Source organism: Pleurodeles waltl, chromosome 6 (assembly GCF_031143425.1).
Source record: "Pleurodeles waltl isolate 20211129_DDA chromosome 6, aPleWal1.hap1.20221129, whole genome shotgun sequence".
Lineage (NCBI taxonomy): Eukaryota > Metazoa > Chordata > Amphibia > Caudata > Salamandridae > Pleurodeles > Pleurodeles waltl.
Window position 1 is genome coordinate 976,451,631 of NC_090445.1, and position 19,210 is coordinate 976,470,840.

Here is a 19,210-nt window from a genome sequence, read left to right on the forward strand (position 1 = left end):
GAACCTTGACAGCTTTGAAACCTCACTGAATGCCAAATCATTTTCATTCACCCTGGACACCAACCTCTCCCTCAAAGAGCGCAAATTCTCCTCATACCAACTCTCTCTTACAGAAAGCCAAACAGTTTCTTCCAGAAAGTGACTTCAGAACTGCTGTTCATCTCAATGGTGGTAATGCCCTTTTGAATGATCTCCCAGATTCCGCCCAGGCACCCCTGACACATCCTACACGCTGCAGCAGATCTCATCCAGGGCCTGAGAAAATACGATCACATCACCCCCACCTTGATGGAACTCTGGTGGTTCCCCTTGCCAGCCATGACCATCTTCAAAACCAGCTTCATCATTCACAAAACCTTCACAACCAACACCCGCACTTTTTTTGCTGACAAGCTCACCACCTCTGGTGGTTCCCGAGACACGCACAGCCAGGACACCATCAGACTGCAGGCTTAGAAGTGTGAAAAAGAAAAAGAAGACAACAGGCCTTTTCCATCTTTGCACCCAGGATCTGGAACAACATCCCTGTATCCATCAAGACCAACACTGCTCCAATTTTTTAAAGAGTGGAAGACTTAGCTTTTGAAAGAACGCTACATTACACTGTATCGTCCATAACTCAACTTCCACTTCTATTACTCACTGACATTAAGCTTGCCCATGACCATGTACAGAGCTCCACCACCTTTTGGTTAGGTTTGTGCTATAGAAATAACATATGCATACGTATTGTATAATATGGCAGTTGGTAGATCTACAGGGTTGTTAGAAAGTGTAATCATGTTCGAATGAAGGTTGCCAAGAGTTCTCTTTTGAAGAAACAAAAGTAGCAGCAGTTTTCCAAACCAAATACTAGGGGGCAGGACAAAGCTAAGCGCAGGATCTACAACAACCCATGCTATAAAATATATTATTATTGAAAAATTACACTGATCTATTTTAAAGTGCATTTACTTACACTTTCACTTCATACTTCAAGTAAATGATGGTCTTGCATTGTGTGTTGCTTTTCAGTTGAGAAACCATTTTTTCAAGATGGTTTATGCATTCACTAAGTAGTCCCTTTAATCCGTGTTGCTCCTAAAAAGAACACATCTCTATTCCAAAGGAGTTGAAATATTACATTTAACAACCTGATTGTGAAAGAGAAATAATTTTCTGAAGCCCCCCCCCATGTACAAATTAACAAAACCAGTGACAAGTTCTGCTGGACCAGTGGTCTTCAAACTTAAAAAAAAAAAAAAAAATCACCCCCCCTCCCCCTGCTGAATTTTTCCCAATTCTATTAAATTGCCAATGTTTAAATATGTCTACACTTATTTAAACATTGTAGTTATGTTCTGGTACTGTTTTAAGAATGCAATCAAATACACAAAGTCAAACATACTATTCTGGCCAGGCAAGCCTTATTAACGTGGAAAGGTATCCACAGTGTGATTATAAGAAGTGGGGGTGGGGGTTTTGGAGTCCCTTTTGACACATAGTACCAAGCTTGAATATAAATGACAAAACATGTTAGTGATGGCCCATTTCAGAGCGGTTTACTGCTGCTCATGTTTTTCAGCTTAAAACAAAGCCCTGTTATTAGCATAATGGTTTTTTGGCCAGAGCCTGGCGTCCCCCTGGAATTACTTGAGGCATCCTTAGGGAGGCCCGCCCCCCAGTTTCAAGACCCATGTACTGGACAGTTTAAGTTGTCTGTGGTTAGAACTAAACATAAATAATTGCACTTGTGCGACAATGTTTGGCTTCAGGTGCCTTAATTGCTGTGGCTTTTCAGATCGATCGGGGATTCCTGTCTGAGGCTAAGGGAGTGTTCACCATAATGAGATTTTAATAATAAATGTGAACAAATGCTGCTGTTACTTTAAACATGATAAAGTCATGGTTGAAATGATAGGCGTTCGAATGAGACATTAATAATTTAAACACATTTTTTACTCATTCCTTTGTAACATATGCAAAAATATTACATTAATATCTCGAGGACCACAGGCACGTATGATCCACAAATGTAGCTTCAACTGGTCTGTCGGTCATCATCATGTACAGTCCATCACTCTCTCCAATTAAAAATATACGAAGTAGCTGCATCCCTTTCCCCTCGGTGCGAGTTACGCAAGCTGTTGGCACTTCATTTTTTACAATGATACTTCCAAAGGCCGTTGCTCCGGTCAGTTACACAGTTTTGATTTTAAATGCTGAGCATACTCCAGCTGCATGTTTGTAGAAGAACTAATTACATGTGACTTTATAAACTCCTTCAAGTCCTCACTCAAATATGAATCCTTTTCCATGAATGATGCCTGCAAATTATTGAGACAGAACAGTTGGTGTTTAAAACTGAATGCATTTTGATATATATTTCAAATGCCTAATACAATTATTGACACTGCAAAAAGGGATGTGAAAGACAAAGTTAACATAAAATGTTTCACTCTGTAGAAAAGCTTTACAGAAGCAACTCTTACTATACAATTATGCACCTCTTATCATCAAAATGACAAACAAATGTATTCAACTGCATTTCACAATAATGAGGGCTTCATCCTTTAAACAGGTCTCAAAGCGGGGAGGATGGTAGGGTCTGTTAGGAATCTGAGGCTAGATAGAGGCTCTGCCACATGACTAAGTAACTTGTTCATCTGATAGACTTCTAGCAGCAGATTCCTTAAAGAACAGATATCCAAGCAATGCCTCCTTGGACGCGGGTCTGCAAACCCAATTTAGACCACAATCTCCTGCAGGACTGAATCAGAAAAATGGCCATCTCCACAGACCTCATTGTCCAGGCAGTAGTGCCTAGTAAATGTGTGCAAGGAAGCTCATATTGCAGGCTGACAGATGTCTCGGACCGAAAGTCTGTGAGCTAACGCACTGGTTGCAGCGTTGGCTTTGACAGAATGAGCTTGCACACACTCAGGTGGTTGCTTCTTGGCCACTGCGCAGCAGATGGTTATGCAGAGTACTATCCATCAGGGGATGGTTTGTTTCTGCACAGCCTTCCCCTTCTTGGCACATCATAATCTACAAAGAGTTGATTACCGACTCTGTAGTCTTTTGTGCGATCAGAGCAGAACAATGCTTTTCTGGGTCCAGACGGTAAAGTCTCTCCTCTTCCACAGAACGATGAAGTGGGGGAAAAAAAAAAAGGTAGGCAGGGTGATGGTCTGGTCTAAGTGAAAAGGAGTGACTAACTTTGGAAGGAAGAAGGCACATGTCAGGAGAACCGGTTTGTCAGGTAGAAAGTTGTATATGGAGTATGCACTGAGAGTGACTGCAACTCGCTGACCCTCCTGGCCAATGTAATGGCCACTTAAAAAAGCAGTCTTGAAGGTCAATACCTGAAGAGGCCAGTTGTGCAATGGCTTAAAAGGCATGTACATCAGGAAAGTGATGACCAGGCCGTACTGTGTCACTGGAACCAAGCTATACCTGGCTGATGATCCCATAACAGGGGCAAAACCAGTTGTGGGTTGCTTGTGTTCTGAGTTCAGGGAGAAACTGGCTTGGCAGTTGGGGCTGAACTGTTGCCACTGGAGCAGGGTCTAGACTGATTTGCATATAGCTCGGTCCAAACTGAGATGGCATGGCCTGCAAAATAACAATGGATTGGGATGCAGCCTGAGTAATTACCAGTGGCTGAGTTTATTTCAAGCATCCCAAATGTGTTGATTTAAGTGGGGCAGGTATGCACATTCTCGAGGTGGTGAGCAGATCTAACCAAGGCTCTCCCCACTCTTGAAAGAGACCTTGCACCACCTCCGGATGGCGATGCAATTCATGACACGCTAGACATTGATGGTTGAGTTTGTTCGCCCTGGAATTCAGAGACCCTGCAAGGTGTTAAGCCACCTCAGAGATGCCCTGGTGTTCCAGCTATGTCCAGAGATTAAGAGTCTCTGGACAAAGGGTCAACAACCCCAACCTACACAGCTTGTTGCAGTACCACATGGTCAGTAGTGTTGTCCGAGAACATCTGCAACAGCCTACCCTTGATAGAGAGTAAAAAGGCTTTCAATGCAAAGCAAATCGCCTGAAGCTCCAACAAGTTTATGTGAAGCCCAGACTCTGCCAGAGACCACAGTCCTCTGATCTTTACCTCTCCCAGGTGGCTGCCGCAGCGCCAGAGTAATGCTCCTGTCAGTACAGACAGTTCTGGCTGGGGAAGGGAGAAGGGTGTGCAACTGACCCAATCGCAGTTTTTCAGCCACCCCTACAAATCTGTTGCAGTTCCCTCTAAGACCCTGTCAGAGAGATTGCCCTGATTCACCACCCATTGGAGCATTAGGTCCCACTGGAGAGCTCGCATACGCCAGCAGGCTTCCTTCACTATCAGGAAGCTATGAGGCCCAACAGCCTCAGACTCTGTCTCACTGAAACCCAGGACAGAGGCTGAAACATCAATAACATATCCTGAATATCCAGGACTCCCTGTTCGGGAGGATAAGCCTCAAACTGCACGGCATCCAGAACAGCTCCGATGAAAGGGAGCATCTCAGAGGGAGTCAGGTGTGACTGACATGTTGACGGTGTGCCCCCAGCGAGTGTAGGAGGTTCGCCGAAGTCTGGAGGTGGAAGACGGATGCCTTGGGCGAGCCTGCCTTCAACAGCCAAATGTTGAGGTAGTGGGATGACTGGAACCCCAGACCTTTGCAGGTGTACTTCAACCACGCCAGCACCTTTGTGAACACCCGAGGGGCGCTGGTGAGGCCAAAAGAGAGCACAGCAAATTGAAAGTGCTCCTGACCATCTGTGAATGTCTGTGGGTGGGCAGGACTGGGATCTGAAAATAAGTGTCTTGCAAGTCCAATGCCAACTCTAGTCTCCCAGAATCAGTGCAGATAGAACTTGAGCGAGCATGAGCATTTTTAATTTTTCCTGCTTGAGAAAGATTGAGAATGTGTAGGTCGAGGCTAGGATGAAGACCTTTGTCCTTCTTGGGCACCAGAAGGTAGCAGAAATAACAACCATGACCCACTTCTGATGCCGGCATCCCCGCTACAGCACCCTTGGCCAAGAAAGCCGACATTTCCTGGCAGAGTAAGGAAAGGTGGTCCTCCCTCAACTAGTCGTACGTGGGTGGCATGGGTAGAGGGGTAGCACAAATGGGATCGAGTAGCCCCTTTGTACAATTTGTAGTGCCCAATGGTCTGATGTTATTGACCTTCAGTGGAGCAGATGACTGAGTATCTTGCCCCCCACTGGATGCCCGAGTTGCTAGGAGGGCAAACTAAAGGGGCTTGGAGGCTGTGGCTGCCTGATGAGTGATGGGTTGGACAGACCTCTGGCTACCTATCCCACATGGTCTGTTGGTACTGTGTCCTCTGGTACGGAAATTCATGGAAGCTTGCTGGCGGTGGTGGCTGGGAGGGTACTAACATAGTTAGAAACCCCTTCTGTTGCCACAAAAGGGGCAAAGGGAGATCTGAGAGGGGAGGAGGCCCAAGGACCTGGCTGTACCCCTGGAGTCCTTAAAGCACTCTAGATCAGAGTCTGCCTTCTCTCAGAGGAGATGGTAGCCATCAAAGATCATGTCCATAAGCGATGTTTGGACATCTCCAGAAAAACTAGTAGTCCAATGCCAGGCATGGCGCCAAAGGGCCATCGATGAAGAAATTGCTTTGCCTAGCAAGTTGGTTGTGTCCAGACCACAATGAATGGCGAAATTTGCAGCGTTTCTCCTGTCGGCAATAGCCTGAGAGAGTACGGCCCGGGTCTCCTCTGAGACTGTAGGCAGCACTTTTGCAACCGAGCACCGGATTGAATGCATAGCCGCCCAAGAGACACAGTGTTCACCTACAGCAGTGCTAGGCCTGCAGAACATTCGCTTTTCAAAGGTATTCAGCCTCTTCGATTCCCTATGCGGTGGAAGGGAGCGTGCCAGGATTGATTCTGGAAGTGAAGGTCTGGACTAACAACCTCTCCAGGGTGAGGAAACTGGGGTCCCCTGGAGTGGGGTGGTGGCAGCAGGCAATTATCCTGTGCACAGGAACCTCTGTGCAAGGCTTGGACCAGGCCCAAGGATGTAGGTTAGAGCTTCATTAAAGGGGAGCAAGGGTTCGGAGAGGGCAGTCCCTGCCTGAAGCACCTATGTAAAGAGGTTAGTTTTGATTGTCAATGAGGGCAACTGAAGGTCCACAACCTCAGCTGCCCTGTGCACCACCATAGTGAAAGAGGCCTTCTCTTCCTTAGCCACAGTAGGAGGGGAGACCAGGCCAGTGCCAGGTGAGCCCACTTGCCTCTGCCATATCCTCATACCAGGTGTCCTCCGTTTTATCCATGAGTCGCAAAATTCATCAGGGTCACAATATCCCTCCCATTCGTCAACTGTACCAGGCCTGTCAAAGACAAAAGTCCCTAGCTCTGGCCCCGAAGGCATGACTGGACGAACCCAGGACCGGCGTTGTGCGTCACCGGTCCTACCCTGTGTTGGAGTTGAGGGCGATGAGTATGGTGTCGTCTCGGAGTGTCAGTATAGGTGCGGGAGACGGTTAAAGTCTCAGTCTTGCGCGTAGCGGATCCAAGGGGCCTGACTGGTGCCAAAGGAGAACCCACTGGAGGACATTGAGTAGGGGTCACTCCTGAACCCATTAGACGGGGAAGGCACTCCAGAGGGGCTGGGATGCCCTGTGCTAACAATGTGGTGCATGGCCTCATAGTATTCTCAAAATTGTCCCATCCGGAAAACTGGATGGACCTGGAGAAGTCGAAGACCTCTATGACTTCTTAGATTTCTTCTTTCTATGCGAATTATCTGATCACGACTTAAACCGGGATAACAACTGTCGGGTGTGACTCAGAGTGTGTTTCCAGGACCTTCAGTGCAACCAGGATCTTGATTGTCACAGGGTCTTAAGACACCAGGAGATGAAGAGCTTCAGGGAGCACTCCCTCACTGGCCTGAGGTGCGTGGCGCAGCAATCCTCTCAGGCATTTGTGTTGTGGTCTGTCTTGAGGCACCATAGACTTACCAAGTGGGGGTCTATAACAGACAACTGCCTGTGACCGGCACCACACTGTGCAAAACTAGCTGGTTTCTTGGGGGGGGGGCATCCTGTCACACCAAGAGAAAAGAATCTCCTAAAAAAGTGATTATGGGTAGCTCTTCACTGGTCTGTGCTATCTGGTGCAGAAAGGAAAGAACTAACATCAACATGCCAGCTGGAGCCTACATACCTGCCAAGTTACATCACTTCTGGTGAGGTTGGAGCCGATGCCACAGACAAGGAGCAACCTACTGGCACATAGGGGTACTGCTCAAAAGTTTAAGGTAAGGAATCTGAGGGTAGAGGTCTCTTATCAGATAGAGTAGTGCAGTAACAAAATAAAAATTATGATCTAATTAACTCTCCTTATAACACATCCATCAAGCAGGTGAGGTCGGCAGGTAGACACAGTATTCATCAGATGGACTGTTACAGCAAGTAACATTTTCTTCTGATGGATGCTTCTACCTGCAGATTCCTCACCTGTAGAACAGATTACAGAGCAAAACTCTTGCCCCTGAAGAAGGGTTGAAACATGGTTAGACAAGGAAATCTTGCAGAACAGATCTGGAAAGTGGCTGTCTCTCTGAACCTTGGAATCCAGAACATAATGCTTAGCAAAGGTGGGTAGGAACATGCACGCTGCTGCCGGCAATTGGAACGCCTCTGGCGAGAGCAGGGGTGGTGATTTGGCCTTCTTGGAATGGTCTCTGATATTGTCTTGAGGGTCCTTCTGGGCCTCAACTGAAAGCGTCCCCAAGGCTCCCTTCAACAGATACTGGAGGGTGCAGAACTGCTGGCATTAAGCATTTTCTGACTTGTCAAATAAGTCCACCTAAAGATTACCCACTGGGTGAAAATGGGTTTGACTAATCCTGGTAGAAAACTCCGATCATGATCGGCATGGTAACACCGGCTCTGACTATCAGAGACCCCGATAGGTGATTGACAGTGACCACCGCCTCAAGACTTCCAGGTACAGGAGGTGAGACCCTGCTTACCCTTGCATGTTGATGTGCCACATGGCCATCTGAGATGGGCCAGCACCATTACCATTATGAAGAGTCAAGGCGCTGAAGTAAGTCAAAGGTTCATACAGCAAATTGGTAATGTGTAGAGCCCACCACAAACCAGAAGTGCTTCTGGTGCAACAACAGGATAGGGGTGTGGAAGTGCACATCCTTCAGGTCGAGAGATACCATCCAGCCTCCCAACTCCAACACCAGCCAAACTTAAGCCAGAATCAGCATTTTGCCCTTTTTCTTCCTGAGTAGGAACTTCAATTCCCCGTGGTCCAGGATCAGACACAGACTGAAATCCACGTTGGGCACCATGCAATATGTGTAACATCCTTGGGCCTTTTCCTGTTTTGGCACTAACTTCACTACTCCTTTCTCTAAAAGTGCTGCCAGCACCTGGTGTAATATGGCTAGGTGGTCTGGAAAGGAAGAGGAGGGTGTTAGGGGCATAGTGAATGGATCCTGAAAAAAGGGAAAGGTGTACCTCCTTTTTATGACTTGGAGGCGCACAGGGACCTCCTAGGTCGGGAGAAAGCTGAACACCCACCCTCTCACAGGCTCCAAGCATTATTGGATAAACAAATTAAGACTGATTTACTGGTGGTGCAGAGGAGGCGAGGGGCTTCTGGATGAATCAGTGGCCCTTCTCTCTGGCTCTGACACATTATTGTCTATCCAGCAGGTTTGGTTGTAGTTGCTGCAGAGGTTGATGTCGCTAGTGTTGGCGAAATTAGAAGCCCCTCAAGGAGGCAGGAAAATGCTGAAACTGGAGATTAACCCTAAAAAGTGGAGTAATAGTGTGGGAGAGAGGGCTGTTGCTTTATTCGTTCCGAACCACTTTATTGCCAAATCAGCTTTTTTGCCAAACAACCACACCCCATCAAAGGGCAAATACATCAGATTAGCCCGAACCACAGGAGAAAAGTTAGAATTTCAGAGTCAGGCACGAGTCTGACTAGAGATTGTAGTGTCCATTGCCTGGGCCACATAATCTGCCACGTCCAGACCAGTTTTGATAATGGACTGGAGACGGTCTTGCAATTTTTAGTGGCTAAAATGAGCTACATGTCCTTTGGTTCAAGAGGCACCACCATCTGTACCATATTGTACAAGGCATGGGTGTAGTATGTAAGGAGATAGTTGACGTTGTGGGATTTCATGGCCATACTCCCCACCAGAAAGGCCTTCCCTCAAGCCGCTAGGCATTTTGATTTTGTCAGACAGAGCTGTGGGGAAGGTCCCCCCGACTGACCATAAGAGCAGGAGGCTTGTATAACCAAACTCTCAGACGAAGGGTGGGTTGAGAGCGAGTTGGCCACCTAGAGCAGGGCAATAGCAGTGTGCACTAGTCTACTTACTGCAGGGTAGAACATGGTTTCTACCATGGTACCATGACTGAATGGCATTATTAAAGGGAAGAAGAGGTTTTGCAGTTGGTAGAGATGGCAAGAAAACTTCTGTAAGGACATTCGTTTACTGTGAGTCATCAGCAGTTGCAGGGCCAACACCTTTTAGCTTTATTAATTGACACAACTTCAGGCATTGCTGAACCAGTGGGGAAATCCACAGCCAACCCTGGGGAGGTACACAAGTGCACTCACAGAGGACAGGCCTTGACAGTACTGCCCCTGATCTCCATCACCACCAGTGTCCCCACAAGGGAAAGGATCTAGGGGATCAGAGTCGGTCCCAAAAATAGCATGGAGTCTGCTCCTGTATTCCTCCTCTTCTCTTTGTGCTTCCCTTTGTGATCTGGCTTATGGCGTTACTTTGGAGACTGGCATTGTGGCATCAGTTCTGACGGTGGTGGAAGTCAGGCCACTCAAACCTTCATCGGTTTCAGTGTTGTATAGCAAAACACAGGATTGAAACAGTGGGGTGCCCAACGTGGTATTAGATGGAGGGGCTTTGGGGCCATAGGCAAGAACATAATATGAAGCCGTATGGAGCAGAGGGGTCTGTAGTAACTTCAGACGGCATCAAAGATTTTGAGAATATGGAATACTTAGCATTTAAGAACACTGCTAGATAAGATCCTAGAGACAGAAACTCAGGGGGCAGAGGGTTTAATGCTGAGGGACGCAGGAAAGGGATTGCAGTGTCAAGGTGGTTCGATGTCACCCTGGGGCTGGGTGCAGTGGAGCTGCCAGAGTGGGCTGCTTGAAGGAGAGGCAACTGCCTTAATGTCAAACAGCACCCCCTCCCCCAGAAAAATGTGAGGAAGGGACCTTGAACGAAGTCTTGAATGTTGCAGATTCTGACATTTGTCTCTGGGCATAAAGAGCTATGCTTCCCGCACTTATAAGGCCTTTGGGTAGATACTGCAGCAGAATTCACATTTCCATGAGTCGTGGTTGTAACCGAGACACCAAAAACAAATAGAGTGGGGGTCTTTAATGGACATCTACATAAAAATATTTTAGTGAGGAAACTCTCTCAGAGAACGTAACTCTGGATCCACCTGGAAGGTGTGGAAAAAAGGGAACTGATGTCATTGTGTCGGGGTGGGCGCAGGGATGTGGAATTCCTATCGCCCGATGCCCGGGATATTTTGTTTGGGGTCAAGGGCAACAAGTTTTCATGTTTATTTTGTCCTTGGGACTAATAGGCCCACTCCCTGCAGCACAAATCCTTTAGCTGCCATTTTACCAAGAAGGTGACTGTCTGCAGTGGAGGTAATATATGTGTTCATATGTTAATGCTGTTCACACGTGTATTGATGGTCATTATTAAAAAGCCTTCATTATTAGGATGAGCGCTGTAAACAAACGTTTTAAGGTCACACTGCACTACTGACAGTGGTTCGAGTAAAACAAAAAACAAAGTGTACACACACAGGTTTGAAAAGTTTAACAATATGAGGCTAAGTATAATGCTCTCAGAATGCTCTCTGATTACATGCAAATGTTTGCAAAAGCTTGTAAGCAAGAGTGATGATTCTTTGCTTTCAAAATAAAATGTTCAGAAAAAAGTGCAAGTAGGGAAAAGAAATGCTTCGCTACAATGAAATTTTAGGTGCTATTTCTTTGAAGCGTCATTTAGTAAAATGTGTTGATGCATACTAGTATTTCAAAAAAATATTCCTAATGGAAAATCAGTGTAACCATTTTCAACAAGATTATGGGAAGCATAAAAACAAACAAGCACAAGCAAAGCCAACCGATCCAACATTTTTTTAGAGTCTTTTGGTTTCGTCATTGCATGTCTTGTTTTCACATGGCTTTTGTAACACTTTATTGTTATGGGAGCTGCCAGGCCCTCACCACTGTAACAAACACTGGCAAAAAGAAAAAAAAAGTTTTTTGTCTCACAAAGCACACATTGCCACCAGTGGTGTAGCAAAGCCCCCTGCAACGCCCTACAGGGGGCTACCTCAGCACACACCTGAGTCTTCCATGTTGTTTGCAGGGGCCCCCTCCAGCTTTGTTACAACACTAATTGCCACAGTAGTTCCTGGCACTGAACAAAACTACTTTGTGTGCCAATATACTCCTAGTGGAACAGCAGAATGCAATCACTCACAGTAAAGCCAGCCAACATAGAGAGAAATAGAAGTTTAATAAAATTAAAATGTCTTTGTTAACACCAGACCTAATTAGGGACCCAATTCTTAAAGTCACAAAAGTGCACCAATGGTATACGTCTTTAAATTAGTGGCTTTCAAGAATTCACAAGAGCTTGCAAAAGTAGACCAGGGAATCATACTCCTAGAAAATATTTCTGAACTGTATTTTAGCATGAGCAAATATACAAGTGTAGATTTGCTCATGTGAAAATCTATTGAGCGTTTACAAGTTCATTTTCCTCTAACCACTTTTTTTCCCAACCTTGAAAGAACTTTTACTTCTGCCACTGTAAGGAGTACATTTCCAGCCTTTCTCATTATGGGAAAAGATTAGAGAAGAGTTGGTGGAAGTCCTTAAAACATGCAAATTTGCATGTTTGCAGACTCAAAGGCATTCCAGCCCTGGAACTATTGCTTACTGCTTCCTCCAGCCCCAGTATGTAGATCTACAGAAAGGTGGCAAAATAAGGAAACTGCTATAGTAGGTATTGAAATTGCAAGTATTCAAGACTTACTATAGTAGTAGTCCTGGCATAATGAGAGAGGCTAATATCAGAGCTCTTACATAACGAGATTGCTACCATAATTTGTTGCCGCACTACATGGCACCAAAGGGACAAGTAGTATTTTTTTACAGGACAAGTAGATTTAAGAAGCAACCTGTCCCTGTAGGAGGCTGGCCTGGTTTGTAGTGGCTACTTTGGGTACTTACTCCATATACCAAGGCCAGTTATCCCTTATCAGTGAAGTAGTAGTGTTCTAGCAGCTTAGGCTGATAGAGGTAATTGCAGTTACACAGTACTCATACACAAGTAAAGACAATACTCAGTGTTACCAAAAGAAAATAAAGGTATTTATTTGGGTGACACAGTACCAAAAATCTCTTAGAGACAATCCTCCTTCTGGAGGTAAGTATTATACACAATATATACACTAGACACCAAAATTAGACAAGTAAATTGTCATACAACAATGCAAACAGTAGGAAATCATATAGAATGCAATGGGAGAAAATAAGTCTAAGGGAAACACAAACCATATACTAAGAAAGTGGATTGCAAATCACAAACTCCCCCCTAGACAAAGTGTAGTGTGTGCAGAATCGCTGGGAGAGTAAGAATACAGTAAAGGTAAGTAAATTACCCCACCCAAGAGCCCAGAAAAACAGGAGTAAAGTACTGCAAGTTTCCCTAGGGCACACTACACCTCGTTTTTGGGATTTTGCAGCAGCCAACCAAGTCTGCAAAAACAACTGCTGGATTATTGGACCTAAAGACCTGCAAAGGAAGGGGACCAACTCCAGAAGTCGAAAGAAGTTCCAGGAAGGACAGGAGCCCCTGCCAACCCAGAAGAGGGTGCAAAAGAAGAGTCCCTGGTTAGTTGAAGACTGCAGGAATGCACCCATGAAGTTGCCAGCAGGTTCCTGCATGATGCAAAAGATGTCCCACGCATGAAGATCGTTGCAGACATGATTTCGTGTTGGAAGTCCCCAACAAGCCTTGGCTACGCCAAAAGTGCGTTTTGTGTCATAATGGCGCTGGATGGACCCAGGAGGGACCTGGAGGCCTCAACTCTGTGTGAGGAGGAAGAGGGGGGCTCTCAGCACTTGAGCCCTCAGGATGCCAGCCAGCACCCCCAGGAGCTGCAGGACCCGGGTTCAAAGGAGGTGCAAAACGCGGTTGATGCAGCACAACAAAAGAAGGTTCCACGCTGCCGGAGAACAACCCAGTGAGTTGAGCGTCGCAGGATAGAGTGCTGGGGAACTGGGCCAGGCTGTGCACAAAGGAATTTTGCAAAGAATGCACCGAGGCCTCAGGAGGCGAAGAAGATGCAGTACACAGGGGTAACATCGCTCTCGGAGAAGGCAAGGTCTTACCTACTCCAAATTGCATCAGCAGGACCTTAGGAAAGTCTATGTCTATGATGTCCACCCTCCGTGTCCTATGGACCACGCTCTTCACTGGGAGAGGAGTCCCAGGGTACCTGTCGTCGTCTTGGAAGGTGCCTGCTTGGAGCAGTGGAGTGACCCTGTCACTCCACTGGAGATTTCTTCGGTCCTTCTGGTGCAGGGTGAAGAAAGGGAGTCCCCAGAGCAGGCACACCGTGGAAACTGTTGCGGTTGCTGACTTGGAGCTGAGGTTGCTGAAGAAGTGTCTCTTGTAGACACTTTGTTCCAGTTACAGCGTTCTTGGAGCAGGCTGCAGTTGATCTGAGGTCAGAAGAGTCTGAAGTTGTTGCAGAGGATTCATGAAGGAAACTTGCAAGCAGAATCTGAAGAGAACCCATAGGAGAGACCCTAAATAGCCTTGAGAGGGGGATTGGCTACCTTATCAGGTACGGACCTATCAGGAGGGGTCTCTGACGTCACCTGCTGGCACTGACCACTCAGAGCCCTCCAGAGTACCCCCACACCTTGCAAAGCAAGATGGCTGAAGTCTGGGACACACTGGAGGAGCTCTGGGCACCACCCCTAGGGTGGTGATGGACAGGGGAGTGGTCACTCCCCTTACCTTTGTCCAGTTTCGCGCCAGGACAGGGTAGAAGGGGTCCCTGAACCGGTGTAAACTGGTTTATGCAAGGGGGGGGCACCATTTGTGCCATTCAAAGCATTTCCAGAGGCTGGGGGAGGCTACCCCTTCCCAGCCAGTAACACCTATTTCCAAAGGGAGAAGGTGTAACTCCTTAATCCCAGAGGAAATGCTTTGTTCTGCCTTCCTGAGACTGGGCTGCCCAGACCCCAGGAGGGCAGAACCCTGTCTGTGAGGTGGCAGCAGCTGTAGCTGCAGTGCAAGCCTCAGAGAGCTGGGTTGGCAGTACTGGGGGTCCATGGTGGAGCCCCCAGGATGCATGGAATTGGCTCCCCAATACCAGATTTGGAATGGGGGGACAATTCCATGATCTTAGACATGTTACATGGCCATATTCGGACTTACCATTGTGAAGCTACATATAGGTTTTGACCTATATGTAGTGCACGAGTGAAATGGAGTCCCAGCACTCACAAAGTCCGGGGAAGTGGCCCTGAACTATGTTGGTGCACCTTTGCTAGTGCAAGGGTGCCCTCACACATAGTAACTTTGCACCTAACCTTCAGCAAGTGAAGGTTGGACATATAGGTGACTTATAAGTTACTTAAGTGAAGTGAAAATGGCTGTGAAATAGTGTGTGCACTATTTCACGCAGGCTGCAGTGGCAGTCCTGTGTAAGGGCTTGTCTGAGCTCCCTACGGGTGGCAAAAGAAATGCTGCAGCCCAAATGGATCTCCTGGAACCCCAATGCCCTGGGTACCTAGGTACCATATACTCGGGACTCATAAGGGGGGTCCAGTATGCCAATTGAAATTAGTAAATGAAGTCACTGGGCTACAGTGACAAATTTGAAAGCATAGAGAGCATAAGCACTGAGGTTCTGGTTAGCAGAGCCTCAGTGACACAGTTAGGCACTACACAGGCCTACACATTAGGCAATAAATTATGAGCACTGGGGTCCTGACCAGCAGGATCCCAGTGAGACAGGCAAAAACATGCTGACATACATGTGAAAAATGGGGGGAACATGCCAAGGAAGATGGTATTTTCCTATAGTCCCATCGACAAGTAGATAGTTTATTAAATTCGACATGCCTGTGGGTGCTTTATATATTGCTTTGGTGATGTTATTTGATTCTACTTCCGCGGTTGTTACGAAGCCAGCACCCACTACCAGCAATGTAAGAAATTTTAGGTTTTCAGGATCCAGTCTACCGCCTGGAAGAAGATCCACAGGTGAAGAATCTGCAGGTACATGTATCCATCAAAATACCTACGCAACCTAGCCGGTCTCTATGAACCATCAAGATGCCTGCACTCTCCCCCATGGCAAACTGGTTTCCATCTCTCATATCCATAAGACAAAGTATGGTGGTCTCTCCTTTAGCTTTCTAGGACCAGATCTACGGAACAGATCTCTGCCTCACTCCTTCAGAAATAGTTTTTAGGAAACAATTAAAAACCTTGCTGTTCACGTTGTAAGCTTTCCTTTCATCAGTAGTCCGCAGTGCAGCACCAGAATCCCCTTTGTGGGTAATAGAGCACTAAACAAAGCTTTATTCATTCATGCTTTACTTTCTACCAAATTTATCACTTTACATTTTCTCAATCTACTGTTAACCCGATTTTATTTAAATATTTCACTGGATTTCAACTGAACATGAAAAGCCTTAATTGCAAATCATCTGCCCATAAGATTTTTTTAAGCAATATGAGATACCTTTTGTATACTAGTGGGTTGTGTGAGCACTGGCTAAAGAATGCACAGCGACGTCATAGAAGGTCACAGTGCGCCTGGGACACAAGGACTGGCTTGAAACTGCTGGCACATGCCAACGTAAATTGTGGGGTGGTGAAAGTAATGGCTGTACTTGTGACGTGGGGATGATGGGCACACTTATACAAATGCCTAACGCGATACTGCAATACTAGCAGTGAAATATATGCAAAAACTTTGCCGCCTACTTCCAGACCCATAGGACATATTCTGACTTCCTGCTACATCAGGAATCCCATGACGTAGACTGCCCTGGACAGAGTATAGCATCTGTGTGCACCCCCTGTTTTCAGTCTGGTTGTTGCAATAATTACCATCAAACCACCAAAGGGCCGGTCGCCCCTCGGCCCTGATAGGAATTTGCATGCACTGTCACTGACAAATCTTGTAGTTAATACACAGCTTGTGGAATGTACAAACTTCCATACTGTGATGAGATTATCATGCCTGTTCTTTACTGTCAATAACTTTGACCCTACCAGTATGTTTATTGTTATTTTTGTTATAAAATTATGGTTTACGCCAGTGGTTCCCAACCTGTGGTCCAGGGACCCTTGGGGGGCTGCGAAGCCACCTCGGGGGGGTCCGCGACTGCTTAGAAAATTAAGTAATATTAACAGATTAGGTCCCCAACTTTCAGTAATGACTCAGTGGGGGGTCCCCAGATTCCAATAATGATAAAGTGTGGGTCCACAGGAGTGAAAAGGTTGGGAACCATTGGTTTACGCAATAGAATCCTCTTCTCCTGAGGTGCACAGTGCACTGTGATAACAGCTGCTGTAAACCTAAAAAATAAAGCTTTAAAAAAATATGCCTACACACGTCAGCCTACTAACGCTGGTCTACCCTGCAGATACTACTTTCCTTCCACGTGGTGTTCAATTGCTCCGCGCTATCCCCTTCCCCCATGAACAGGTTCCCTAAAGCATATATACGCAACAACAGCTGATCCTTCATTACCCAGACTTTAAGACATTAGTCTGCATACAGAAGTACAAAAGATGTCAGTGCAGTTTGAGATTCTGACCCTTGATAAAATAAGACCATTGTATTCAAATTTGCCAATAGAAGTTAATTCTGACAAGCACGTTGTGCACAATTTGTGACAGGATAAGACTGTGGAAGCATAGCTGGAGGAGACTTCAGCAACTTGTTTGACTGGTGGGGGGCAGAAGCGTGATGGGCAAACTGCTCACTAGTCATCTCCAAGTCACAGGGTGGGAGAAGATGAACTAATTGGTTCTCACTGTTTGGGGGTATGCCTTAGCATTGTAAATGCTCCAGAATTTCAAAATGTCTTTCTAAATTAACAAATCCTACTAAACTGGCCCACTATGATTAGTGTTACTCAGAGGAAAAGAAAGCATGAAAACCTTTTCCAGTTATAAATGTTTTTTCCTTCCACTATATCAAAATGAGTTACAAAGAAATGCATATTACAATCTAACCAACACATTTATGACAAAGATTCATTAGATATCAGAGATAGATTTGTGAGAATAAGCTGACTTGACAAATCCTTTGCATGTCATTGGGCTCTCTAACTTTACTTGGCTTCTCTTTGTTAAGCTGCCACACATCTTGCAGATATTCCCTTCCAGCACTCTCCTTATCATGGTAGACCAAAAGTCAAGTATCTTTTAGCCAAATGCACCAATTTCACCAAGTTCTAATTTCCACTCTTGTTTTATCAGCACCATAATGTTGTTTAAAACAAAAAAGGACATACAAAGCAGGTGTAAACCTCAGTTTGGTAAATTCCAGCTCGTTTCAAGGAATTCAAGATGGAGGGGGTGCATCTCCTAAGAGAAGCCATACTGTAGGAAGTCTGCCTCATGACCTCATCATCAAGAAGACCCATTAACAACTGCCATCTAACAAACCTGTCAGCAGTTTGTGTGGATAAGCAAGAGGCTTTACCAAGCAGATGTGGGCAGTTGCAGTCTAGTTTTGTTACAGGACATTTAGGGTATAACAAAGTGATTTAGGCCCAATAATCCAAACTGCTTCTGGGCATAGCCTCCTGTCATTATGCTAATTGGGCTTCAATGTCAAGTTCGAGAAGTAAGGGGGAACAGCCTGGAACAGCTTACTGAATTCCTGTGGTTGTTGGTGGACTCTAGTTAATGCTTTGTGTGGCATCCCTCTTCCCAACTCCCGGAAACTACCAGCTCTTCAGCACTGTGCTAAAAGCAGCCTTGATTATGCTAAGGGATTTTGAACAGACAGTGGTCCTCTTGTATAAAAAATTCTTACGATGAACTTAGCATTACCACCAGAGGAGAGGATTCTTTTATAAGATTTCTCTTGTGGGTAGCCCTATTGTTTTTACATGGATAGGGCATGTCTGCTGTGATATGGAGGGACCTTACAAATTAGTCTGAAACAACCCACTCAAATGTGCCATCTGCAATACACTACTAATACTTGTTTTACTTATTATGGCAAATAAATATAAATTAACCTACACAGATTACCATAAAGCCAATATTCTTTGCAGCTCTACCAACACTAGCTCTTCAGCTCTTAACCAAACCCATCCAGACAAACTTGAAAAATGTAAGCAAAAGCTAGCTTGGACACAGTTACCAGCCAAGATAATGACTGAATATTAAAAAAAATATGTAATCTCTTCTATCCCTTCAGGGCCATAAGAAGCCTGCAGTCTTATTAGATGATCCTACATTCTGACACAGGTTCAGTGATGTACCAACCACCTGGTTAAGACACTGGTTAGTTTTAGGAATCAAAAGTGTCCTACAGCACCCTAGAGTATAAGAAAGAGATCTAGGAACTGGAACCCCCAATGACTGACAGAGGAATATGTCCCCACTGTGCAGCAGGAAGTGCAACCCTTTTGGCCAAAAGGGCTTTGGCAAGGGTGCAAACAGCAGAAGTAGGATGTGGTTGTGAAGCCTGCTACTTACTGGTCCCCAGTAGACCTGCACACTCTCAACACCTTCCTTTGGAAGCATAAATTGAAAATGCTCACTCTGGCCCAAGTCTCATCTGCCCTTGACCGTGGATGGTTGTGTTAGATCTGCAGGAACACCTTTTCCCATAGACCCGTCCAGCAGGCGCTACCTGATGTTCCTGGTGGGGCTGGAGCATTTTCACTTCCCTGTGCCACCCTTTGTTCTCACCAGTGCCCCTTGTGTGTCCTTGAAAGTGATGGCGATAATGGCGGCATACTTTTGGAGGTCAGGGATGCCAATCTTCGCCTACCTTGACAACTGGTTGTTGAAGGTGGGCTCTCCCCAGGCAGTCATCAACCAACTCCAAACTAGGGCAAATCTCATCACTTTTGGGGTTCACTATCAACATGCTAAAGT

At 45.9% G+C, this 19,210-nt stretch overlaps 1 protein-coding gene across 1 annotated transcript in view; it reads right to left on the reverse strand.

The window, feature by feature from the left end:
• Window positions 1–1,920: 1,920 nt before the first annotated feature.
• Window positions 1,921–19,210, reverse strand: part of NOC3L (NOC3 like DNA replication regulator) — a 433,719-nt gene continuing 416,429 nt past the window's right edge. The window contains exon 21 of the mRNA XM_069239851.1: window positions 1,921–2,306. Within this exon, the coding sequence (XP_069095952.1) occupies window positions 2,175–2,306 (132 nt within the window). The 3' untranslated portion in view covers window positions 1,921–2,174. The remainder of the gene's footprint in view (window positions 2,307–19,210) is intronic.